This window comes from Bacillus rossius, chromosome 1 (assembly GCF_032445375.1).
Source record: "Bacillus rossius redtenbacheri isolate Brsri chromosome 1, Brsri_v3, whole genome shotgun sequence".
Lineage (NCBI taxonomy): Eukaryota > Metazoa > Arthropoda > Insecta > Phasmatodea > Bacillidae > Bacillus > Bacillus rossius.
In genome coordinates this window covers 241,460,934-241,488,203 of record NC_086330.1, presented here as the reverse complement: position 1 = coordinate 241,488,203, position 27,270 = coordinate 241,460,934, and the positions used below count along the sequence as shown (strand labels likewise).

The 27,270-nt window shown below is 35.2% G+C and overlaps 1 protein-coding gene across 3 annotated transcripts in view; it reads right to left on the bottom strand.

The window, feature by feature from the left end:
* Positions 1 to 27,270, bottom strand: part of LOC134527418 (ubiquitin-conjugating enzyme E2 S) — a 65,281-nt gene extending 38,011 nt beyond the window's left edge. Inside the window, exon 1 of one of the 3 annotated variants that reach the window (XM_063360089.1) lies at positions 26,790 to 27,270. In XM_063360089.1, the coding sequence (XP_063216159.1) occupies positions 26,790 to 26,798 (9 nt within the window). In that variant the 5' untranslated portion in view covers positions 26,799 to 27,270. Of the gene's footprint in view, positions 1 to 26,674 lie in introns of all 3 variants that reach the window. The other 2 variants (XM_063360090.1, XM_063360091.1) reach the window with 2 other exon arrangements.

The window sequence follows — 27,270 nt, the reverse complement described above, 5'->3', positions numbered from 1 at the left end:
AAGCAGATAATACTATTTTGGTGCTGTTGTAAATCCAACTTCTTGTTCCAGTTTCTAATCAAAGCAAATTAAATATTTGGGAATATTTGCTTATTTGTGATATCAGAAAACCATTGAATAACCAAATGAGAATAGTGGCCTTCACAAGCAGGTTTCTAACCACACCATTTAAGATGTGCCACTCAGGTATGCATGCAAGAGAGTGAATGTAAATCTAAGAATGGCAAGTAGGAAGGCACACAGAGAACGCAAGTCACTTGTATCTCGTACACGTACGTACACACACATGACAAGCTCATGGGAGATTACCATTGTTTGGCAAAGTAGTATGTGAGCTATGTTATAAATTTCACTTACTAAATAAAAACTAGAGGAACTTTATTTGTGTGGCTAGAAAAAAATTCTACGTGAAAAGTTAAAAAAAACAAACACATAAGCTCATTATGATTTTTAAAACTGGTTGTCCTGATTCAACACGTGTCGTTCACGCTGCACGGGGAACGGTAAGGCCTATAATCATGAAATTTGGTACACTGATCTTCCAGGCCAGGTCCGTGTGCACCTCAAAGAAATTTTTTTTTATTTTTTTTTTTAAATAACTTTTAAGCAATTTTTAAATCCTTACAATTCAGTGCAATTAACATGAAGTAAAGATAAAGTAGAGGATCAAAGAATTGACCTCTTTGCAGGTTTTTGTCACAATATTTGTTACAACTGTGAAAATTAATTTGCACCACTGATATTTTGTTTCTTATTAGAAAAATAATTAAGTAGTGTTTGTTCTTTACTCAACTGTATAAATCTTTAGATATTAGAATACAGAAAAAATCCTGAAATTATAAATATTAAATAAGCTTTCAGCTGTTGGTATGCATGTAACAACTTGATAAAAAATAAACAAATAAATAATAAATATAAACATTTCACCTTTACATTTTATTTATTATTTAATGCATTGTGGCCAATAACATTACAGCTTCAAGTAAAAAATAAAATTAATTGCTTTTTATTTTTCCTTGTAAGCTATTTTTGTATGAATTATTAATAAGTTCTGCCTTTTTAATAATAAAAGCAAAATATGTTTAAAACCTAAAAACTGTTGAATCCAAGATGACATCTTTTATTTATATTTTTTATCATTAATTTTAGTTCCAACATTTTTTTTATAACTTGATTTCAATTTAGTTTTTTTTTACCCATTTGTGGTGCGGAAGTGACGTACATACCCACAAGGAGGGGCAGTATAAGATTATTCTGCCTATAGACTTCCAAAGCGAAGCACAGATACATCAGCTAGTATTATGTACAAGAAATATTCTTAAATCTATTCACAGTTATTGCGTTAAAAGCATTTGCTCTGCATATATTCCTTTTCAAAACATGGTATTTTATTTTAATTTGCCTTATTGTAATGTCAATTGCCACCAAGCCAACACCTAAGCTTGACTCACATTTGTCTCAGTTGGTAGCGCCGGCGCGGGAGACGAAGCTACTCTGTCAAGAGGAAAAGAAGGGGGGGGGGGGGGGGGGGGGGAACACACAACCAGTACACAAGAAGGTGGAAGCCCACACACGCTATCAAACAAAGACTGCTTTTCACACACGTCATGCGAGACACTGTTATAACTTTCAAATGGACAAAACTGATTTGACATAGTTATCAGTATTTGCAAGCACACTACTGAAGGCAGAGTTGTGAGCACATGCCAGATGCACTCCACTTGTTTGCACCATGCACCTAATAATCATAGTTCTCCTTGCATTCAGGCAAGTGCGTGCAGAAGCCTGCAGTTAAGAATGAGCATGTACTGTATGGGCCAGGAATCTTGCAAGCTGTCTGCACGGGGGTGAAGGGGAAAGAGTGGTTCAAGGCCGGCAGGGAAAGTAGGGGTTGAAGGGGAAGGGAGTGTCATGCAATAGGAAATTCTGTCTCCCTTCCTGCGTTACTAACCATGTGAAGTATATTGGCAGGTAGTGTGCAACGAGTAATGGAGGCGAATGTAAAGTATAAGAAAAGTAATAAAGTGATTCACAGCAAAGAGAGAGAAATTATTAGTAAAGTAATATCAATTTGTTATCAAGAAGCTCGTGAAAAATGCTTTTCGATTCCTATTCACAAAACAACGGAAAGTGCTGCAAATTATACAGATGTAAGCAAAGCAACAGTGATGCGTATTCGAAAGAAACAAATTGCAATGCCAAATGAACCACATACAACACCAGGGAAAAAGAGGTAAGCCATGCATTTTAAACATATGTAATGTGCATTAGTGATGTTTAACAAAGGTTATTTATCATTGGTTATGTTAGTTTTACAAAATATATCAGACGTACATATGTTTTTTTTATTATTAAGATTGCTACAACAAAATTTTTTTATGTGCAGGCCACCAAAAAAACGCAAGATTGAGATTGACAGCTTCGATAAACGTGTCACAAGAGACACAATCCAGGAATTCTATGCGGTTAAAAAAGTTGTCCCCAGAATAAGCAAATTGATTCCCGTATTAAAGGAAAAGATAGGTTGGCAGTGGAGCCCTTCATTGCTCAAGAGATTATTGCGAAGTATGGGCTTCGTCTGGAAACGGTGCGAAGACAGGCGGCGTTTGTTAATCAAACGAGCTGACATAGTGACGTGGCGCTCCAAGTACCTCACTCAAATTAGCCAGTGTAGGTCTTAAGGTAAGGAAGTGTTTTACCTTGATGAGTCATGGGTGGATACTAATCTCGCATTCCAGAAATGTTGGCAACGCCAAAATGATGTAACGGGAGTAACTAAAGGAAATGCAACCAAGAGGCTAATATTGGTTGATATTGGTTCAAAATGTGGATTTCTCCCAGGGGGATTATTGACATACAAGTCAGGTACGACAGTCGGAGATTATCACGGGGAAATGAATGCTGCTAATTTTGAAAAATGGCTGTCCGAACGTGTTCTACCAAACTTGCCGCCATATTCTGCTGTAGTAATGGACAATGCGCCATATACCTCCAAACAAGAGGATAAGCCTCCTTCGAAATACAGTACAAAAAACGAAATGATTACATAGCTTAAACGCAGAAGTGTAGAGTGTGATGAAAAAATGCTGAAATGTATGTTGATGGAACTAGTAGAAAAACACAAACCAAAGGAGAAAATATTTCGGGTTGATCAACTTTTAAAAAATGCAGGACATCATGTCATTCGACTCCCACCATACATGTGAGTTCAACGCTATTGAATTAGCGTGGGCAAAGATAAAGAGGTGCATTCGGGAATGTAATACCGTGGGAGAGTTCTCTGCGCAAGCACTTCAGATGCACAAACTGGATGCTGTTAACTCTGTAACAAAGGATGACTGGGTAGGCTACTGCAATCATGTTCAAAAATTAGAAGATGAATACTGGAAGAGGGACTGCATCATAGACATGGCAATGGACCAGTTCTTAATAAATTTACATGACGACAGGACGATGACGAATTCCATTCATCAACAAGTAACAGTGTAATGGACACCAGTGATGAAAATAGTGATACTGACAGTGCTACATCGTATTTGGCTCAGCCTTTGTAAGAACTGGTATTTATTCTTTGCTTATAGAGCTCTGGTAATATTTTAATGTTTCCATATCGCCTCGTTTCACATAACTAAGAGGTGCAATTTTGCCACTCTTGGCTTACATGAGCTGTGGATCTAACACTGCCTTCACTGTGGTGAGTTTCAAAACTTTAGTCAAATTTGTCTTATAGTCACGTCATGTATTATAAGTGTCTATTTATATGTGTTCAGTGTAACAAAATGCCATTACGTTTTTACAGATACACAATTAAATGATGCACTTTCATTACTGCGCTGCATGTTTTTATAATGCCTAATATATAGCCGAGCCGTGCCTAGTTCCGTGCGCGCCGCCCCGCCGCCGCTTCGTTCTGCTGATCCATGCCGAGCAATGTTTGTTGTCGGAACTATGGGATGCAGCTCGCTACTTTCGTGGTCCCTACAGTAAAACCTCTAATGGCTGACCAGGATCCAAACATTAGTTTTTCCAAAGGTGGATCTAGTTTGATTAATTTAAAGCTGTGCAACCTTAATTCACTAAATTTTGAGGTTCTCCCCACTGATTACCAGTTGGCTTAAGTTGTGCTAAACAAAGAGATACACAATCGCAGGTAAACAATGAATGGCGGCGGCAGTGTGAAAACATAGATATTGTAATATAAGCTTTAAACTGTTATTTTTTCCGAAACAGTAGGAATTAAGGAACCATCCTTCCAGGGTTAATTTAGGAACGTGTATAATATGTGACAAACATATTTTCTGATTTTTTCTTTCCATTCTAAAAAGCTGAGATGTCAAATAATTACAGTCTCTGCTACATTATTAAAGAACATAATACCTATTACATCCTTATATTGACATGACCATTAACCCGAAAATACCATTTTTCACATATGTCTAACCTGACCTCTACTTAAAATGCAAATACAATGTACTTTCACAGAATTATTAGAAAACACGTCAGAAAGTACACATTCTTGGAAAAAAGTACTATTCTACAACTTCCACAAAGGTTTACGTAAAAGCTGCATTTAAACATAATTACCATACAAAGTTATGAAAACAAGTAAATAAGAAAATGACAGTTGAATTCTTAAAACTTAAGTACAAGGTTATAAAGTTACAGTCAAAAGCTTGCCAGTCTTTTGACTGACAGATAAAATTATATAGGCTATTTGATTGCCTGCTAGTCATGCGATTGTCGGATGACGAAAAAACATGACTGGCTGTTGCAAGCTTCGCATTATTGGTTTAAAAATAAGTAAACTATTGGCTTACTCTTAAATAGTGGATAAACTCATAGGCGGGTCATTCCATGTCAGTTCATCCAAGGCATGTAACCCATGTTTTTTGATTTTAATAAAAATTGGTTCAATTGTTAGGTGACAAAAGGCCACTTAAAATCCAAAATTTTAGATTTTTATCTCAAATACTTCCTGAGAAATCGAAGGTTCCTTTGTGACCATTTTTGGCCTAAAACAGGTTGTAATGACAGCATAAATTGGTCAGTATCTGTGTTTCCTTGCTTTGTATTTCACTGTAATACCAATATTTCAGAATAAGAACACTTTTCCTTATGTAAAATTCTCTAGAGAATTCAAATTTTGCCCCCAAAGTGCTATATCTAGAATGGTTTGTAAGTTATAACAGAATTATTAACATGACTGATGTTTCATGTATCATCTGCATCCTTTATTACAAAATAGACTATATCTCAAAAGGCAGACCTCACAAAAAAATTAGCTTGGTACTATGTGAAAGAGGAGAAAATTTTCTATAAGATACATTAAAAAAAATAGTGGCTTTCTGCTGGAGTGTTGAAAAACAAAATGAAAATGACTTGGTGATGTAAATCGGGCCCCTAACAAAAGGCAGCCAGAAGATGGAAGCAAAGAGGATCGAATGTAAGGGTTGTGTATGTCCCGTATTTTCCGCATATTACACAAGGATTTTGTGCAAATTTCATAACCTCTAATTACCTTCCCTGTGTTATCTGCAGAGCCATGTCATGTGACTGTACATATGTCATTTCTGCATGGAGTCTGCCTGCTAGCTATAAGAGAGGGGTTCTTTTATACTTGCTCTGTTCCCCTTGGCATTGGTTTTTTTTTTCTGCTTCCTCAGAGGCAGTTGAGAGATAGGCCTAATATCTGGGCTGTCACAGCAAATGCAGTATAGTGGCCCATGAACAGAGGGGCAGAGGGGAGGAAAGCAATAAAGATACCAGGGTCAGAGATAAGGCGTGTGTCTGCCACCATGCAGACTACACTGTGTAGGCCAGTCTTACTGCGCTGCCTGTGTATAATGTTAGTGGAAAGTCTTAGTTCATTATAAGTTGGATGAGAACTACATTGCTAGGTACCAGTACTACTAAACTAGAATTCTGTTTTGTTGGGAATGATATGCATGAAGAATGCCATCAAGAGTGTTATATCAATCAAAAGATTGGAATCACTTTCCAAAGATATTCAAACTCTTCTTGTGCTGAGAACAGGTATTTCTAAACATAATCTTCACACAATATGTTTTCATCACAAATTGTTTTATATTAAGAAGTATGAAATGTTTCAGACATCATGTTGTGATCCTATGAAAGTGCATAGTGTTCCAGTTAAGCGTTCTTTGCGCACAATCTCTTTACAGTGCTACAGAAAAGCAGCAGACAAGGGACTTAATTTAATTCCTGGTAAAAAATTATTCTCCTCATGTAGAAATAGGTTGTATAATATTCAAGAAGGAGGTGCACAGGTATCTTCAGAATCATCTGAAAGTGACGTTGCAGAGGGTTTAGAGATTCAAGCATCAAAAGAAGAAACCCGTAGCTTACTTGACAAAAGTTTGGAATATTTGCAACAGTCACCAATAAAACTGCATGCTGTACCACAACATGCAAAAGAAAAATATGGGAAACGTAAAGTATAAGAGGTATCATCAGCTGTAGCAGACAAAATATCTAAAGTATTAGATGTACAGCTTCCAGCCACATCAACTAGTGAAAGTACAGAATTACAGAGGCATGAAGTGGAACAAAAGGCTGCCGATTTGGACCGTTTGGTAACTTTAATAAAGCAAAAGCTGCCCACAATGAATAGATAAAGAAAATTACAAATTCTTACCCTTATCCCTCAATCATGGTCCAGACAGAAGGCAGCACAAGAATTTGGTGTTTCTGAGTACATGGTAAGACAAGCAAGACAACTTACACTGGAAAAAGGAATCTGCGCATTAGTTCATCCCACAGGTGGGAAGAAGTTACCTAAAGAAACTGTGCAGGTCATTCAAGATTTCTATCAAGATTATGAGTTTTCCAGGGAAATGCCAGGAATGAATGATAAAGTTAGTAGGTATATCCAAAAATGTTTACAAACAGAAAAGACTTTTACTATGCAACTTGCATGAGCTGTATTGTTCTTTTAAGGCAAAATATCCATCTCTCAAGGTAGGGTTTTCAAAGTTTTGTACGTTGCGTCCTAAATGGTGCGTTTTAGCTGGAAGTTCTGGAACCCATTCCGTCTGTGTGTGCACTATACACCAAAATGTTGAATTACTTCTTCACTGTCTAGGTGTAGGTGAAAAGAGTATAGTTCACTTATTTTGTATCTTGTATGAGACATTTTAAATCCTGCCTGTATGCTAAGACAATGTGAGCAATGTCCTTCTCCAGATACTCTAAAGCAGCATCTATATCATACTTTAGACTGTGATCCAGATGATGTGATTGAATATAAACAGTGGGTCAGTACAGACCGAACACAATTACCAACCCTTACCTCAAGTGTAGAAGACTTTATGGAAATTTTAGTACAAAAAATGGAACTCCTCATACCCCATTCCTATACCACAAAGAAACAATCAGACTACCTCAAGCAGCTGAAAGAGAAAATAAGTGAAAGAGAAGTTATAGCTTTATTAGATTTCAGTGAACATTTTTCCTTCGTTATCCAAAATGAAGCACAAGGATACCATTGGACCAATAGTCAATGTACAGTTCATCCAGTAGTCATTTACTACAAAAATTCAGACAATGCTAATTTTAAAATAAGCAGTCATTGTTTTTTGCCAAATGATTTGGATCATGATGTTTCCATGGTGTATAAAACACAGTCAGAAATAGTCACATTTGTTAAAAGACACCTGCCTCATGTAAAACACATACATTATTTCAGTGATGGTTGTGCTGCTCAGTACAAGAACTGCAAGAATATCCTCAATTTGTGCCACCACACACAAGATTTTCAGCTGAGAGCTTCTTGGTCATTCTTTGCCACAAGCCATGGCAAATCATCTTGCGATGGAATTGGGGGAACTGTTTTGCGACTGACATCAAAAGCTAGTCTTCAACGACCATTCCAAGACCAAATTACATCAGTGTCTAAGATGTTTACTTACTGCAATGAACACATAACAGGTATTATCTTTCATTACATTGACAAGAATGATGTGGATGACGTTCGTTCGACTCTACAACAACGGTATACTATGGCAAAGACAATCCAAGGCACAAGAGGGTTTCACAATGCTTCACCAATATCCCAGTATGAAATAGCAATGAAGAAAACAAGTCAGGATAATGCATAAGGTAAGTGTACCGGAAGTCGTCATCGCAGCAGTAGTTATCACTTATAAAATAAAAATTCATAAAAAGTGCAAGAATGTAAAATCTCGCGTGTCGAACATATTAAAGTTCAGAGCAAGAGTCGTTTATTTTTTTCTACATGAAGATTTCTGAACGCACACGATTGCAGATAGGGGATTCTCGTATCTAAGAAGTCGTGTAGGATACTCTAAGAAGCGAGATATACTGCTGCTGGTTTTTGTTAAGAAGGTAAGTAATTAGTTTTTTTAATAAATTGTGTGTCTGTTCCTTTCAGTGCAATGTTTGTGTTTGTTTGCTTCTGCAAAGTGTTTAGCATGATTTCTAGTACATTAAGTCATAAGATTATATTAAACGATACAAAGAAAGGGGGGTGACGAGCACTGGATCACTTAATACTCATAAATCACCAGTTATCGTCATACCTGACGAACACTGGTACATGTCAGTTATTTTTAAAATTGAAAATCAGCAACTGCTAAAATGTGTATTACATTATGTTAAGTTTACTGTGATAGTAAAACTTCCAACCAGTCATCAGGACCAATAGTCGTCATAGGTGACGACTACTGGTACAAAACCAGGGTTCCCACCAACTTGTTTCAATAAATTTCCCTGAGTTTTCCATTTTCCCTGTCCTATAATATATATTCCCTGTGCTAAATTTAAAAAAAATAATGCAATAAACTAATCACAATAAGAACAATTTTAAATAATATACAGGCATACCTATGCTACTAACATAAAGGTATTATCAGCTATTTTATTACCTGCTAAATTGCTGTGAACATTTAGACATATATAGGCCTAATGTTATACCACTTCTGCTGCATAGGAAAAAAATGTTTAGGTATCTTGCATATATTCAATGTACATTCACAAAATATTACAAATATGTACTGGCTATTCTCTAAGCCCATTACATATTTTTCTTAATTTTTTTAATTTTCATCTCTAAATGCTCTTTTTGTTTCTCTGTTTCCAGTTTTGTTCAGCAGCTCTTGAATTTCTACAGTCTTGCATTTGTTTTTCCTTCCTTACAATATATGTCCAACTTCTTGTCCTCTTCTTCATTTTGACGTTTTTGCTCCGGCGCACTTTTGTACCTTGAAGCTGCTCCTCTGGCATATTTTATCATTTCCTGATCTACTTCAATACAATTTTCACCACCAGCATTACTAACTCCATCCCAAACTCGTCGCAGGTCAATCAATGATTCCTCATGGAGATTTTCAACAAGAATCTCCTTATTGATGGAGAATCCAGATTCCACAAAAGCATTACCATGTGAGAGAATTAATATAATTTTCACTGCAAGCCATATATCTTTAAACTGTTCTTCTCCACTCGACATATCTGCAAAAAAAGTGTCCAATCTGTTATTGTGTACATGAAATGATGCAAGTTTGTCAGAATTTATATTAGTAACAAATTTGGTAAACTGAACACTAGCTCTATCAGATTGAAGAGCAGTTAGGTGCTTGACAGACATAAGAATTTGCAAACATGTATCTATGCTTGTCCTACACTCTTCCTGTTTGTCCAACAATTTTCTAGGGTCCAAACAAGAAGCAGCTTTAACCATTTTGTATTTTATTGGGCTACGTTCAACAAGTTTCTTGGCAATCTGAACCATGCATGTTTTGCATTCTGTTAGGAACCTTTGTTTCTGAAGTTCTTTTACATCAACCACACCTAACTCATTCTTTGCAGCAAATACAATTTTCAACTTTGAGAGTGGAAGTCCCAGACTTACATCATCCAAATTAATACTAATAAGCTGATATGCAGTTTACTTGGCTTTCAAAATTTCCATCTTAATGAAATGTCCCAGCAACTCTCTTAGCAAGTCCTCCAATTCCTTATGCAGAAATGGTAACATTGGTTTCGATGTTTGGAACTTCTTTAAAAATGGTTCAAGTGAAGAAGCTATTGTCAGGAAAAAAACTCAGCTTAGCTAGCAAAAAAGGATCCCTCAAAAAATCCTTCACTTTCTCAACAGAATATGTAGCAGGTAATTTACTGGTCTTAAAAAGAATTTTCAAGTCAGGAAAAATTTGTATTGCTCTCTCACACACTGGGACATTTTACAACCACCGACAATCACAAAATTTGATCTGAAGAACACTGCAACTTGTAACTTGTCTGAAGTCTGATCATCGTGCAGGTGAGTCTTTGAACACAGAATATATGGCCCTTAAAAATTGAACAACATCCCACCCGGTCTTTCTAAAACCCATTTGAAAGGCACCATGAACAACATGGAGACCACAAGATCCCAGGTCTAATATATCTGGATCTTCTTCGCACACCTTAGTTTTTGCCTTCAAATTTTTCATGAACAACCAATTGACATTCGGCCCATCCATAGATACTTGTACAATTTTGGATAGTTCCACATCCTTTCAATCCTGTTGAAACCCTTCTAAGAGATAATCAGCTGTAGAATGGCCTAAAAATGAAGAATTCCAGTACTTGGTCATTACTTGATTTTTGTTGACGTCCCATATACGTACAGCTATGTCCATTTGTTGTACCTTTGATACCCTATTGAAGGATTCATCAAAGCACGCAACAATGTATTTTGTGGATCTGATTTCATCTGTAAGTTTGTGAAAAAAATATGGGGCAAGTCCATAAGTAACTAAGTATGCAGTCTTGGTACTACTAAGCTGCATTTCTTGTGCAATGGAACTATCTGGAAACATTTTAGCAAACAAATTGCTTATTCCTTGTTGGCTATTAAAACAGTCTTTTTTCATAACAACATGTAATGCTCACAATATTTCTGGCTTTCTGACATTACTGTCTCCCTGAAAATGTATTTTATTTACCATACCTGAAGATGCCTCTTTGAGAGCACTGAATGATGAAGATGATGATCCAGTTAACAATGAACAGGATGCTGGTGTGCTGGAGGCTAATTCAAAATTTGGTGCTGTGGAAACACTTGAAATAATTGATCCCTTCTTTTCTTGGTGATTTAAAGGCTTTGTTAAGTATGCTGACATAGATGCAGAAACACTGCTCGCAGTAACAAACTGTTTGTGAAATTTCCCTTCTTGATGGCTCTTCACAGACTGCCTACCCATACTACTCAAAGAAAATACCTTTTTACACAAAATACACTTTGCACTATTGTCATCACCTTCAACACGACTTGGCCACTTTTTCCAGTCAGGAAACAGTGATCCATCTAGCCAAGCAGGATTGAATTTATACATTGTGAATGTCACACAATTATCCACTCAGACTATAAAGAATAGGCCTAGGCCTAATGTAGAGTAGCAAAACACATTTGATACTGAATCGCTTAGTCTCACAAGTTTCACAGTGTTTTCATTGCACAATTAAGGAAACTGTGCTAGCACACACCCGTGAATGTAACCTATATTTCTAATGAGAAAATAAAAAAAGGACCGCCATTGATTTCTTCTGAAAAAAAAAACTCTTCTCACAATTGACTAAAAAATTTCAAATATATTTAACTGCTTCTGTAGAACTCTTGACTCAGAATAACACAATGTGTAACTATTTTCGCGGTGTTTTTGTTGTGTTTGATAGGCAAAAATCTTGTCATGAAACCATAAAACTACCAACTACATAAATTACAGTGATACAAAAACACCACCACAGGTGCAGCACTTTTGAAAAAATACATCTAAATAAATGAAAATAAGTTCACTAAACAATCTTTAAAAAGTTTCCAGCCTACCAGATACTTCAAAGTTATGACACAAACGGCCAAACGTATACGAACTATGGTGCCGCCATTTTCAACAACTGGCTTGGCGCAGCTCGGCACGGTCTGGGGCCGCCTAGCATGAAATTCGGAACGTCACAGCTGTATGGTGAACCAAACTTTCCCGGGACTCGTGGCTTATCTATTACTTTGATTTACATGTACGACCCGCACCCCAACTTTCCGATTTTGTTTTCAAGAAAAAATGTGCTTGTGATACACGTATTAATCAATATACATATATATACACACACACTGTGATTGCCGCACAACAAATTTCCCTGAGTTTTCCCTGTGTTTTTGACCCATTTCAATTTCCCTGAATTTTACCTGTTTTCCCTGTCGTTGGGAACCCTGAAAACAATGACGAATACTAGAACATTAAATTTGACACATATTATTGTTATAAAGCATTCAATTATCATAATTATGACTGCTTCAAAACTTACCCTCGTCAGTTAATTTTGCCTCCCCGATGTTATATAATATAATTTAAATATGGTATTTAAGTCTAAGCATTTTTTTTGTTAATATGAAATCTGTAAATTAACACTAAAAAATCGGTGTTGCAGTGCCATGCTACGAGGAGGCATATTGAAATATGAGCCCCGCCAGATGGAAGAGGCTTTGCAGGCTGTGAAGGACGGGATGTCCATAAAACAAGCTTTGGAAAGACATGGTGTTCCAAGGAAAACACTTTCCGACAAAGTAAAAGGGAAGACACCTATTGGACGAAAAATGGGACCCGAGTCTTGGCTCAAGGAGGAGGAAGAGAGCATGCTAGTTGATTGGGCCCTTTCTCTCTGCAAAGCAGGATTCCCAATTACCATGGAGGATTTGCAGAATAGTTTGCAGCAGCTAGGGTTCTAAAATTTCCAGAAAAATTTAATCCAGGATAAAAACCAGATAAAAAACAAAGAAAATTAACAATTTTTCCGAAAAATTTGAAAAATGGAAAAAAATATAAATTCAAATTTAACTTATTAAATATTATTAACTATTGAATCTACTTTTATTGTTATAAATATTTAAGTAGGCTATTATGTTTTTATTAAAGGAAATTTAGTAGTTTTGAGTTTTGTTTGTTGGCAGTTGGTCAAACTTTATAAGACAAACACTTGTGAGAGTTGAGACATTGTTGTAAGTGTTGGGCCTACAGCAGCAAGATTGTTTACTTTCTGTTTGGAAATTAAAAGAAGTATATTACAGTATACATTTGTATTTTTAATATTTTTAATTGATAATGATATATTTTGGAAACAAATTACAAGAAGTTTGTCCCTCCTAAAACCAATTGTGACAGCTCTAACAAAGTCTGAATCAGACAGTGCACTTCTGTCTGATGTTCCACATTTCATCTCTGAGTTATGTAAAGAAGTAATATCTTCATCTGCAGCATCACCCTTGGGGAAAAGCGAAGAAGCCAAAGTTGTGAAAGTACTGCAAAAATGCAAAGACTTCATTCTGAAGCCTATACACTGTGCTGCAAACTTGCTCGATCCAAGATACAAAGGAGTTATGCTAGATGATGATGAAGTGCTGTCTGCCATAGATTTCATCACCAAACTAACACCAAATCTTGGACTAGATGTAACTTCTTTACTATCAAATCTTGCTGAATTCAGTACATCAACAGGATTTTGGTCAAGAGATGCTATTTGGAGCACAGCAAAACATGTTACACCAGTCATATGGTGGCAGGGTTTGTGCACTACACAACCTCTATCTCAAATAGCAGCACGATTATTGTCATTACCACCTTCATCTGCAGCCTATGAACGAAATTGGTCTCAGTTTGCTGCAATTCATTCTAAAACTAGAAATCGACTGACTGCAGATAAAGTACAGAAGCTAGTGTCTATCAGAAGTAACTTACAATTTAAAGAAAATAGTCCTAGCGGAGGTCTTGTCCTAATGTACATTGTCATTCGTCATGTGCCTGTCAACCAGAACTGTTGCAGATGGACAAAGTCAGGAGGAGGAATCAAAAATTTCAGAGTCAGACTCAGAGTCATCAGAATTGGATCTAGAGATACAGCCACAGGTGATATAATGCCTAGGGCCTAACCTACCTACTGTCTTGAGTGCCTACTACAGGAATTGTATGTACATGTTCATTTATATATTCAATCTTTTTAAAAGTGTACTTATAATATATTAAGAAACAATGCTGAGCATTATGTAACCATGTTGCTATAAATCATTTTCATTAATGTGAAAGTAAAGGGTTTTTATATCTATCTATTTATTTATGTTAATTTTTATTTTTACCAATTTTTCCATAAAATTTCTGCACTGATGGAAAAAACCAAGTTTTCAGTGTTTTTTTCCCAATTTTTCCTGGTTTTTTTCCGGCCTCAAGAACCCTAGCAGCAGCTCACAAAAGAGTTGAAGAGGCCTTTTCCTTTTAAAGATGGGCGACCAGGTAGGAAATGATGCGCATCTTTTCTTAAAAGGAACCCAGCTTAACACTGAGAACTGCCCAGAACTTGACTTCTAGTCGGGCTGCTGTCTCACAGAAACAGATTTCAGCATGGTTTGAGGAAGTGTTTAAATATTTGGAGGAAAACCAACTGAAAGATGTTCTCTCTGATCCAAGAAGAGTTTTTAATGGAGACGAGTCAGCATTTTTCCTCAACCCTAAGGGGAACAAAGTACTGGCCAAAAAAGGAGACAAACATTTTTCAACAAGTCAATTCCGATGAAAAGGAATGTGTTACAGTATTATTGACTGGGAATGCAGCTGGTGAACTTTGCCCACCACTGCTGTGCTTGAAATATGTAAGACTGCCACAAGATATTGTGGCAGGAATACCTTCTGAGTGGGGAGTGGGCAAGTCACCAAATGGTTGGATGACCGGTGAAGTTTTTTACGAATTTTTGACGAACATATTTTACCCATGGTTGGTGAAGGAGATAACTTTACCAGCAATACTGTTCATCGATGGCCATTCATCACACCTCACACTGAACAGCAGCACATTTTGCAAAGAACATGGCATAGTTTTAGTGGCATTATTACCTAATTCCACCCACATACTGCAACCAATGGATGTAGGAGTTTTCAAGCCACTTAAAAGTGGATGGAAAAAGGCAGTTCATGAGTGGCGACTGCAGCGTGTGGCGAACAAGGAAGACCCCACACTAAAAAAGAAAGACTTTGCCAAACTGCTGGAAACTGCGATTGAGAAAGCTGTAACTCCAGAAATTTTACAGCAATCATTTAAGAAGAGTGGAATTTTCCCATGTAATCCTTCAGAAGTGGATGAGGACAAGTTCATTTCTAGACCCTCCAGTATCCCATGCACACCAACAGTTCTCTGATCTACACCCAAGACTCCAGAGAGTAATGTTTGTAGTTCTGAGATTGTTGAGCATTTGGAAAAATTTCTTGGGAAAGAGAAATTGCAGCTTTTCAAGGAATCTGGAAATGTATGGCAGGGAGATGTAAAGGACAATGTTTGAATATTGGAGACATGTGAAATCTTGTGATAAGGTCGAAATCAGCTCTACTGCCCAATATGAGGAACCACACACCCTACAAATTCTAAAAATTTTACAAATTCTACAAATTCAAGAAATAATCCCTGAAAGATCATCTACTCCTCCAACTGTTGATGAAGTGGACACAGTCATTGAAGGCAATGTTTCATTTGATCCTGATCCCATTCCATCAATATCGAAAGGTCTTTCTGCTATGCCCACAGAAAAGTCTATTCCCTCTCCTTTCAAGCGAGCATTGTTTTGGCCTTCTCAGAAGCCCAAGTTCAATAAACGTGCACCGAAAGAGAAAATTCCCTCTGTTGCTAGTTCGAGTGCCTGGCAAGATTATTTTTCCAAGAAAGAGAAGACTAAAATGGACTTGCAGAAGCAAAAAGAACAAGCAGCAGAAAGATTGAGGAAGAGGCTGGAGAAAGAAAAACACAAAGCCAAAAAGAGGACGGTGGATGAAAATTCTTCAGTTTCATCAACATCATCGGACAAAGAATTTGTTACTGTGGAATCTTCAGATGAATGGGTTGAGCAGTATGAAGAAGATAGTGTGGAGTTGGAAGAGGCGACTGATGAAAATTTGCGACCTGGATCGTTTGTACTTGTGACAATTATGGGTGGAAAAAGGGGCGCTACGAAGTACAGATTTGTCTGCATCGCCCAAGACACTGAAGGGGAAAAAGTTAAAGTAATGGGTATGCGAGCTCAGGATGATGGTAAAAAGGTGTTTGTGGCGAAAGAAAACGATGTTTCTTATGTAAATAGGTCACAAATAAATGGCATTCTACCACCTCCATTTATGAGCCAGCAAGGTGCCAGGGTCAACTACAATTTTAATGGACATGTTGATGTTAATGAAAATTAAAGTTCAGAAAATTATAGTTACTTATTGTAGAAGAGTAACTATGTTGAATTAATTTCCATGCATAATTGTATTTTTTGAAGCAGAATAGAAATTTGTTTAAATGTTATTTACTGTTCATTGTGAATTTTTTAAATAACTATAAGCATAAATTCGCAGGTGCGCAGGAAGAAGGGGATATGTCAAAATGTCATTGTAAATTACTTATCCCCTTTTTCACGCACGAAAACTGTGAGTTTGTGATGTAACTCCAAAAGTTCAGTGCCATAGAATAACACACAAGGGTGCTAGACTTAACCCATTTGGACCATTTTGTACAGCTTGTTCTCCTGTATTCCATACCATAAAAATCCATTTTTGCCAACATTTGACTTATCCCCGCACACCTGTGAATTATCAGTTATAATGAATGTTTATTTATCGTAAAAATGGTGTGTTTAATGTTTTTCTCACCATTTTTCTAGTGTTTCACATGTGTTATGTATTAGTTTTATTAATATTGGCATGTTTATATTTGACAATGACCTATGCAAGAGTTGCCACAATGTATCTTTGTTGCAGCTTTATTTATTGTGACGGTATCAATATATAGGTAAGTTGATTGTTTTATAATTTTAATTGTTTACATATTTTATATTATTATAATATAAAAAAATTCGTAAAAATAACTTCAAAAGTTTGAATAGGGCCTAATCCTTTGAAATAAAATTTAGAACTAAAATGGTTTGTAATTATAATTACGAATCCATGATTGCTATCCATAAGTGCTAATACCACGAATGACGACTACTTGCACAAAGATATGACGAGCACTCGGAAAGACGAAAATTGGCATGCCGACTACTGGCACAAAATAACACTTTTTTTTTATTTAGAGATCTTCTATAATAATTGGATTTTATATAAATGTGTTTAATATTATTGTTTAAGAAAGTTTGAGGTTAAAGTCAAACACATAACTAGCTGTATTACACCAACAAGGTTAGGTAGGCAAATTTTTTTTGTAAAATTTTTCTTAGCATGACGACTACCGGTGCACTTACCTTATTCCTTAATTTTCAATTTCGCTACAGCAGCTAGCAAAGACCCTGGTGGTACGATATCAAAACTGTATACTGGTTGCTATATCTCTTGTGTGTATGACAAAAAATGGTTCGTTGGTGTTGTAAACAACATTGATAGGTCAGAAGAAGATATTCAAGTAACCTTCATGCACCCTGCCGGTCCAAGTGCTTCCTTTTACTGGCCTTCACCTCGAGACGATGTGTGCTGGGTTCCTTTTGCACACATACGCAGCATCTTGCAGGCACCATCAACAAGCAGCTCTGGCAGAACTTACAGTTTTTTGAAAGAAGACTTGAGCAAGTGTGATATAGAATGGCAGCTTTATCAGAAAAGCAATGCAGTTTGCTAATTGCAAAAATTGTAGGATTGTGTTTGTAGATTCTAATTCATTGGCAATAGATTTGTGTAAGTAGGGAATTTTTTTATGTGTACATATAGCATTAGTAAGCGATTATCGAGTACATTACATGTTGCCAGCAGAAAGCCACTATTTTTTTTAATGTATCTTATAGAAAATTTCCTTCTCTTTCACATAGTACCAAGCACATTTTTATGTGAGGTCTGCCTTTTGAGATACAGTCTATTTTGTAATAAAGGATGCAGATGATACATGAAACATCAGTCATGTTAATAATTCTGTTATAACTTACAAACCATTATAGATATAGCAATTGGGTGGCAAAATTTGAATTCTCTAGAGAATTGTACATTAGGAAAAGTGTTATTATTCTGAAATATTGGTATTACAGTGAAATACAAAGCAAGGAAACACAGATACTGACCAATTTATGCTGTCATTAAAACATGTTTTAGGGCAAAAATGGTCACAACGAAACCTTCGATTTCTCAGGAAGTATTTGAGATAAAAATCTGAAATTTTGGTTTTTAAGTGGCTTTATGTCACCAAACAAATGAACCAATTTTTATCAAAATTAAAAAAAAAAGGTTACATTTTCAATTTTTGTTGGATGAACTGACATGTACCTCGTTTAGAATTTTACTTAAAACACTTTGTTGTGAACTGAAGTTGGAGTGAAGTGAGATAATCCACTCCACTTGTTGAGGTGGACTGGACTGAAGAATCCGGATTGAGATTTTACTTTAAACACGGACTGGAGTGGAAAGAAAATACACACAAGCAAGCCGCCGCCATATTGCATTGTTTGTTATTGGTCTCATTGCATTACAGGCATAATTTGTGAAAATGGCAAAAAAAAAAAAAAGAGCAGAGGAATGTGTGGACAGAGATGGAAGTTGGGTCATTCCATATGAAATCAACCAGAGGCCTTAACCTCTACACCTTAGATTTTCATGTTTTTTTGTATATTGGTAATATCAACTAAATACATTATAAATCTATTTTTTCTAAAAAAAAAATTTGAGTAGTTTTTTTTGTATAAATTTTTGAAAATTGCAAAAATAGCCAATTTTAGCAATGTTTTGGATCACTTAAATACTTGTAGGTTTCCAACTAATGGTGCTAGAAGGCTGTTTGACAGCTCATTTTAAAAGTCATTGAATGGGCTTCAATTTGATATGTAACATGACCATATTTGGAAAAAAAAATAATTTTTATTTGTTTTCAAAAATTTTAATATTGAATTTCTAAAAAAAACACCATTTTCGATTTTTTTTTAAAAAAAAGTATGTTATTCCTACATATATTGGTTAGATTTGTGCCAAATTTCAAGATGGAGAATCAATGGGATCATGAGTAAATAAAAATGAGAAGTTTAGTAGATGCTTAAGAGGCCGTGTCACAAATTTGCGCTCCTATCTATATCAATGTTATTTTAAAAGGCAGTTTTTCTCAAAGTCTATAAGAGGTAGGGGCCGGAAATTTTGCCTACTGAAAGTATACAATACATTTAACATAACCGCTTTTTTCAAATTTATTTATCATATCATATATTATTTCTGTGATGAAAATAATATTATCAATATTTTGATTTGTCCAGATACATTGAAATTTTGCTTATATTTATAATTATTTAGCAAAAACTGAAAACGCCATTGAAATGTATTGCACATTACCTTCCGATCAGTGTCTTCATGATCATGATGGGTTTATAAACCTGGGTGTAATCAAGTCTTTAACTATTACATGACAACATTTATACTTAATAATTTGGAGATATGCCTTTTCTATCCTCAGCCCCTGAGCTTTTACTATCTGGTCTGGCGACCGACCTGACACTCTTCAACCACCCCAGGGGTCTCCGATTACACATCTTATCAAAAAAAAAAAAAAAAGCTGTTCGTTCATTTGTTTTTGTGTTCGAGCGAAGGTTTACTTCTCCATTAGTGCCACAGAATTCACACATTTATGCCAAGGGAATATTCCGCTGATGTGACGCCATACGAATGTATTATTCGCGACCATACAACTTTTTTGTTTGTCATCGGGAAAATGACGCCGCAGTTTGATTTTTTGTGGTGATATAAAATAAATTTTCTTGGAATGTTCATTTTAAATTGAGCATTTTTAAATGTCAGCGTAGAATATGCTTATCTGCCCATTTTGTTTCTTTCCATAATAATGAGTAAAGTTAACATTGTCATAGACATTTTATTATATTCGTTTGCCGTCCAAGTACAAATGTCACACTATATCGCACGTAATTATATTTTTTTACTAATTTGTTAGTTGTCATTTTATTTAAGTTATAAATAACATTAATAAAAATTATTACTTAATATTCCAGAATAGAGATTGAGTTATTATTCATTTAATAGGGGTTTAAAATATGGTACTACATACATATTTATATTATCTTCTTGTCTTCTTTGTAACTTTACTGGAAGAATGGCATTTGGTATGTATGTTAACTCACAATGAAAATACTTCAGAAGTACTCAATTAACAGTGAACAACCTAGGGCCTATACTAATTTCATTATGTTCATGAAATATAATTGATATTACTAATAATGAACTGTATGTGTTTTGCGTAGAGATATCGTACGTACTGTACCTATGTGGTACAGACCAACATTAGCTAAGACTCTGTAAATAAGTAATTTCAGTTAATGTGTAGAGAATATTAAAAGTTAGAAATAATGATATATATAAAACAATGCAGAGTTATCAGCATAAAAATAGAAGTTGTTTTTACGTAGCGCCTACTGGAATGTATATTTTGTGTTGAATTATGTGGTATGATTAGTATTCTCTTATTGTAAGTGTGTTTTGTTAAAATCTTATAAAACATCACTTACTGTTGAAGGATTTTCATTTTTTTTGTGATGATCTTACTTAAACAAGTTTTAATTATATTACACATGTATATTTTAAAAGCATTTTAATGTATACTTATAGAATTGTAATAGGCTTTATACGGACTCTCACGATGCATGTGAGCATCTATAATTAATAGAGACCGGAAAAATTCGCGGATTCATTCGGCGATAGGCTAGAAGTCAAATACATATACCTTTTAGATGATTTTGCTATTGGCTTACTGTTCATCTGGACGAATCTCAACCAATTATAAAACACCAACCAAAGAAGGATCGAATCACAGACAAACAAGCTGAGACGACTAACAAGTCAGCAGCAAATGAACTGCCGTTCAGTGGCGTAGCGTGCCATCTCGGCGCCTGGGGCGGGAAACCCATTTTGCCGCCCCCATTCTATAGGTGCTTAATTAAAATTAAATTTCACATGCAATGAGGTACCTTTTATTGAAGTTAAAATAGGATGAGCGGTTTTACAAGCGGATTCTACGGGCCTTATGAGCAGCGAAGTCAGAAATAACTTTGTCAAAATCAATATTAGCAGCCAATTCTTGTTCAATCGACAATATAGTCAAGTTTGATAGTCTATCGGAGTTATGTTCTTATATATTTTTAACGCCTTTTTGGTAATTATATTTAATTTTCGGAGCTCCGAAGTATATGATCAAATTATAATTTTTCGGGGGAATTGTTAAAGTATTTTTTTAGTATTATTATATAGCTATTTTTATGAGTAGTAATAGGGTATGTATTTTATGATGGATGCACCGATTTGTGATGAAACGATTTTATGATATATATATGTATATATATATATATATATATATATATATATATATATATATATATAAAATGTTGTCATATAAATTTTGTGTCTTTTTAACTTGCTGCCTCCTCTCACTGTTCGCAACCTTATTAGTATTTTTTAAGCCTGCTATTAGTTTGGGTTTTAATATTTTTTTGGGTTTACCTGCGCTCGCGGTACGGGGCAATATATGAGTTTTACTGTGTCCCGGTTTGCGGAAGTTGTTTGGTTTGCCCTGGGTTAAGGTCAAACTTTACAGTACAATGCGTAGTACTAAATTCAATGAGTGCGAAAGAGAGGCATCGACACGGGCCGACGCGTGAAACAAAAGATTTTGTATGAGTAATTAACACAATAAGGAGTGCCGCTCAACTCGGCTCGCGCGCGCCGGGCGGCGCGGTGTGATGCGATGTTGCTGTTCGTATGTAAACAAACAAACGTTATAAAGAGCTCTGTCAGTGATTTCGCAGTTTTTCTTTTAAATAAATATTAAAAAATAGTTGGTGCGCAAAATTCTAGATAAAAATGGAACATTATAGTGTGTCTGACACATGTAATGAATGAATCATAGATCAGATCTCAACCCGCTTCACCGGCGACCCGCCCCCGCGGGCTGTCGCCTGGGGCGGGCCGCCCCCTCCGCCCCACCCACGCTACGCCACTGCTGCCGTTATTTGCCCGAGTGTACAGGGGAATGTGCAGTCTATCCTGAAGGCCGTCGAAACCACGAATTTTTCCGGTCCCTAATCTACATCAATATTATGGCCGTTTCACAAGATCAAATATTTATTGAATTCAATCTGTTGCATTCATTGTACATGATTTTCGATATGTACATTGAATTCAATACAAATTGAAGATGTTACTCAACTAAGCTTATTCTTATTAACTTATAAGTATTTTGTTTGTTCAGTACATAAAAGTAAAAGATTCGTTATTATTTAAATAATGAGCATCTTTAAGCAATAACGTTTTCAAAATATTTACATAAACATAATGGAATATATTTTTTAAATACTTTATATCTACGATCACATCAACGGCAGTATTATGTAATGAATGAGGTAATGAAATATCTTGAAAGGATATTTTCTTCTCTGTAAAGTAAATTTGTAATGCAGCCCTCTTAATGTTAGTCTTGTGAGTTATTTCGTCTTCTAATATGCTACAGCAATGTATAAAATTAAGTTTTGTTAGTGTTTTAGTCTTGTGTAATGTTAAAGTGTAATGTGATAAATTCAATAATTTTTTTGTAAGTTCGTATTCATAAAGGTAGGCTACATATCGTATTAAGATAAATAGTATAATATTTGTAAATTTAAATTCTTTGAAACAACGTCGATAAGAGGTTCACCTACCTCTGTTAAACTGTATGATGGTGCATTGTAAAAAATTAGGTAGTCTGACTTAAGTGAGATTGTATTTAGATTGTGTGTGATGCATATGCAATATCTAAACATATGCATTTATGTTATTATCCTTTTAAAACGTTACATGATGAATTTCGTATACTTTTTAATGTCAACTAACATTATTTATCACGGACTATTACATCCAGATAAAGAATAATTACCACATGTTTGAAGATTAATTGTATTCCGATACGTTTAAAGTATTAAAATTTTTAGATTCGACTCATACCATAGTTGTATAAGTGAGGTTTCTTGATTCTGAATCCCTGCATCCGCAATTTCCTAGTGAGCCGCCGGTCAGATTGTCATCCTCTCAGATTGTCGAGGAACCAGATACATTTTTCGTCGAGTAAACTCGAGCTGTCAACCTTCCCACTAATCCTGTGATAAGGGTATAGTAGCTTTATCACGCGCTGCGGCTACAGTTCCTTCGGTTGAAAAAGCCACTAAATCTCACTGTTAAAAGAGAGAACTTCTAGAGCAGAATATTGGAAATAAACATTTACTGACACGGCCTCTTAAGGGGGCATGGTAGATAAAATAAATGCTTTAAGCGTCAGTTGGACGTTATTGGTTTTTGGAAGACAACATTGAAAAACTGCAAAACAACAATCCTACATAATGTTATTTGCCAACTTTATTAGCAGACGTCCTAAAAAGACAATTCTCGAGCGTTGTTTCTTCCGCAGCAATTAAATGTTCGAAATTACCAAGGCAGAAGTTTTGGCTTCAAGTAACCTTAAGTTTTTAATTAATGCATTTAGCTCTTGTTTAGATACCATGCCGCCTTAAGAAATAGTTGCAGCAAGGAAGAGTAGCATAATTTTACATACAATTTTGACTTAGTAAAGTATTCCAATTTTATTGTTATAGACTAAACATTTTTTACAAATTATAAAACACGGATAACAAATCTTACCTAGCATTCATCCAGTGTTCTTTGATTAAACATTTGATCAATATGATAATACAAAGCACGTGATCTTGCTGAACAGATGTAGCCCAAGTTATGACTGACAAATCATGTTACTGTGAAATACGACAACTTTTGGTGGCTTGCATGTATATTGGCAAAAAATAATGAGAATAATGTAGTTAAAGTCAGTTTTTTACATCCCAAAGGACCTGCTGCTTCCTTTTTTTATCCAACACCAAGAGCCGATATACCAGACATTAGAACTGAAAATCTTCTTAAAAAGGTTGAACCTTGTACAGCAACTGGGAGAACTTTTACACTCACTAAAGAAGAGATTGTAGAGACATCACACCTGCTTGAACGAAGTATGCCACAACCTAAGTGAAAACTGTAAATAATTAAATATATACTAAACAGATTTTTTTCATGAGCAAATATATGTTTTGTCAGTTATAACTTAAGCTACATCCTTTCAGCAAGATCAAGTGCTTTGAACTTCTCATTTTTATTTACTCATGATCCCATTGATTCTCCACCTTGAAATTTGGCACAAATCTAACCAATATATGTAGGAATAACATACTTTGGTAAATATTTATTGTACGGATTAGCGCCAAAAAAAATCGTACAAATATGAAATAACTTTCATTATATGCTCTTTTGCGTCCTCTTTTCAAAACCGCCTGCGGAGATTAAATATTCCAATTACTTTTGGACAGTGGGGGATCCAGGATTTTGGTTTGGGAGGGGCTTGACCCAGCTGAGGCTAGGCTTTATCAAGGCAAACACTAAAACAATAGTGGATCCAGATGCTTTTGGGGGGGGCTTGAGCCCCTTAGCCCCCCCTCTGGATCCGCTACTGCTTTTGGAGATATCGCCGTTCTTATTTTGCAATACAAGCCCTATCTAATCATTCAACAGACGCCATTTTATATTTTGCCGTGTGTGCGTGAATGCCTAAATAACAGAAATTTTCCATTAGGTAAGGTTAGTTACATGATAAATACTTTAAAATAAAGGGAAATTAAAAATAATATCAATTAATTTTACTTGTATAGTTTTAAGTATTTATAATGTAACTGACCTGACCTAACAAAATGGGACAAAAGGTAGATTAGGTCAGGTCAGCTACAGTATAAATACTTTGAAACTGAACGGACATTAAAAATAATAAAAATTAATTTTAATGGTTGTTTAGTTTTAAAGTATTTATAATGTAGCTGACCTGACCTAACAAACCGGGAAAAAGGATGAACAGTAGGAACTCACGTAATTTTCTTTTTACGTGATGTAGTCGTTCAACTACGTCGCGAAAAAAAAAATAATAATACTTGTAAACAAGCAACAATGGTAAACGCGGGAAGCCTACGATTCACTCAACCTTCTGGACATACCCGAATACTCACGTTGGCAAGCCTTCTTTCAACAGACGAGAGGCAAACGCCCGATCGTGCATCTTCGGTTTTTTTTTTTGTTTGTTTATTGTAAATAAATATGCAACTCATTAAAACTAATGGTCAATTAAGTTATGTTAGCTACATTATAAATATTTCAAAACATTGTGGATGGTTGATTTGGTTAGGATAGCTACATTAAAAATACTGTGAAATCATGTAAACGGTTTCCTAGCGCTGGATAGCTACATATTAAAATGTTATTTGCTAAGCAACCATAAAATGATTTTACAGTTTTTTTAATGTAGCTATACTTACCTAATATAACCAACCATCTACAATGTTTTAAAGTATTTTTAATTACTTCTTGCTAATTTTAAGAAAAGAAGGCTTGCCAACGTGAGTATTCGGGTATGTCCAGAAGGATCTGTGAATCGTAGGTTTCCCGCTCAACCGCATCAGTGCACAACATGAAAATTAAAAAAATTCCATATCTCCTAAAGTATTTGGAATTTCTGATCTTCGCCGGGTTTAATGAAAAGAGGAAGTTAAAGAACACAGAATAAAGGTATTTTCGGATTTTTAAATTTTTTTTTTAAAAAATCGCCAAAAAATGAAAATTAAAAAATTCGATATCTCCAAAAGTAATTGGAATTTTTTATCTCCGCAGGTGGTTCTGAAAACAGGACGTAAGATAGCATATAATGAAAGTTATTTCATATTTGTACGATTTTTTTTGGCGCTAATCCGTACAATACATATTTACCCATACTTTTTTTTAAAAAAAATCGAAAATGGTGTTTTTTAGAAATTCAATATTAAAAATTTTGAAAACAAATAAAAATTATTATTTTTTCCGAAGTTGGTCATGTTACATATCAAATTGAAGCCCATTCAATGACCTTTAAAATGAGCTGTCAAACAGCCTTCTAGCACCATTGGTTGGAAACCTACAAGTATATGAGTGATCCAAAACATTGCTAAAATTGGCTATTTTTGCAATTTTCAAAAATTTATACAAAAAAAGCTACTCAACATTTTTTTTCAGAAAAAATAGATTTATAATGTATTTAGTTGATATTACCAATATACAAAAAATCATATAAATCTGAAACATGAAGTTTCTAAATTAATTTTTCATTGGTTGATTTGATATGGAATGACCACAACATTTTCAGTCCATGTTGACTCCAACTTCGATCTTGTTTACATTTCAATCTGGATTGATATTTACCATAAACACATTTGTCAGTCTATGTTCGTTACACATTCACTCCGAGTTCACTCCACTCCAGGTTCAATCCGGATTGAAATTTTACCCTAAACGAGGTAATGGAATGACCCAGGCACAAATGAAACTGCCCAATCTTTATTAAAAGGCAATGATTTGTTCCTGTTTATATATGAACAGCTACCCACTCAACATTTCAATTCAAACACTATCCCTACATACGATGCATAACTGGTAATGGTGTATTACAGTTACTAACATAGGTAAGTTATTGATAAAATGGAACTGAATGGTAAATTAATCAGGTACAGTATTTATTATCTATAACATTACCAGAGACAAGTGCCTCCACACACCTCAGTATAATCTCTTATAAATTACGTTACCTGGCTGTGATCAGTCAATATATTGAAGATTTCACAAGTGAAATTACTTTAAAATTCAATGACTAGTAAATCATGCAAAACATTATGACAAAATTTCTCTTTGCATCATACATACTGTATTCATTTCAAAATACTTCGAACCAAATCCGCACGTCGATTACCAGAACGTACTTCAGCTTGTATAGTTTCCAGTACAACCAGCGAAGTACCTCACTGCTTCATAAACACATTCAAGCAGCTATAAGGTTTCAAAACTTTCCAAAATAAACAAAAAAAACTTGCAATATTAAAAAAAAAAACAAATTGTGATTTGGATATTATCTACTGTACAAACTTTTAACCACTAATAACAAAATAACAACTTATTTCAACAAGCACGACAAAATTGTAACGTTCTTCCAATGAAGAAACAAAACAATCTGTTCATAAATCTTCGACCATAGAGGTAGGTAACAATTATTTAATAAAACATTGGGGCCAATTTTCCAAAACACAAAAATAAGGGATATTATGTTCAATATTCAACACCTGTAGTACACTAACTGTGATCCTAGTACACGATAGGGTAGGTCTAGTCCCATATTTTTAAGTAGCTG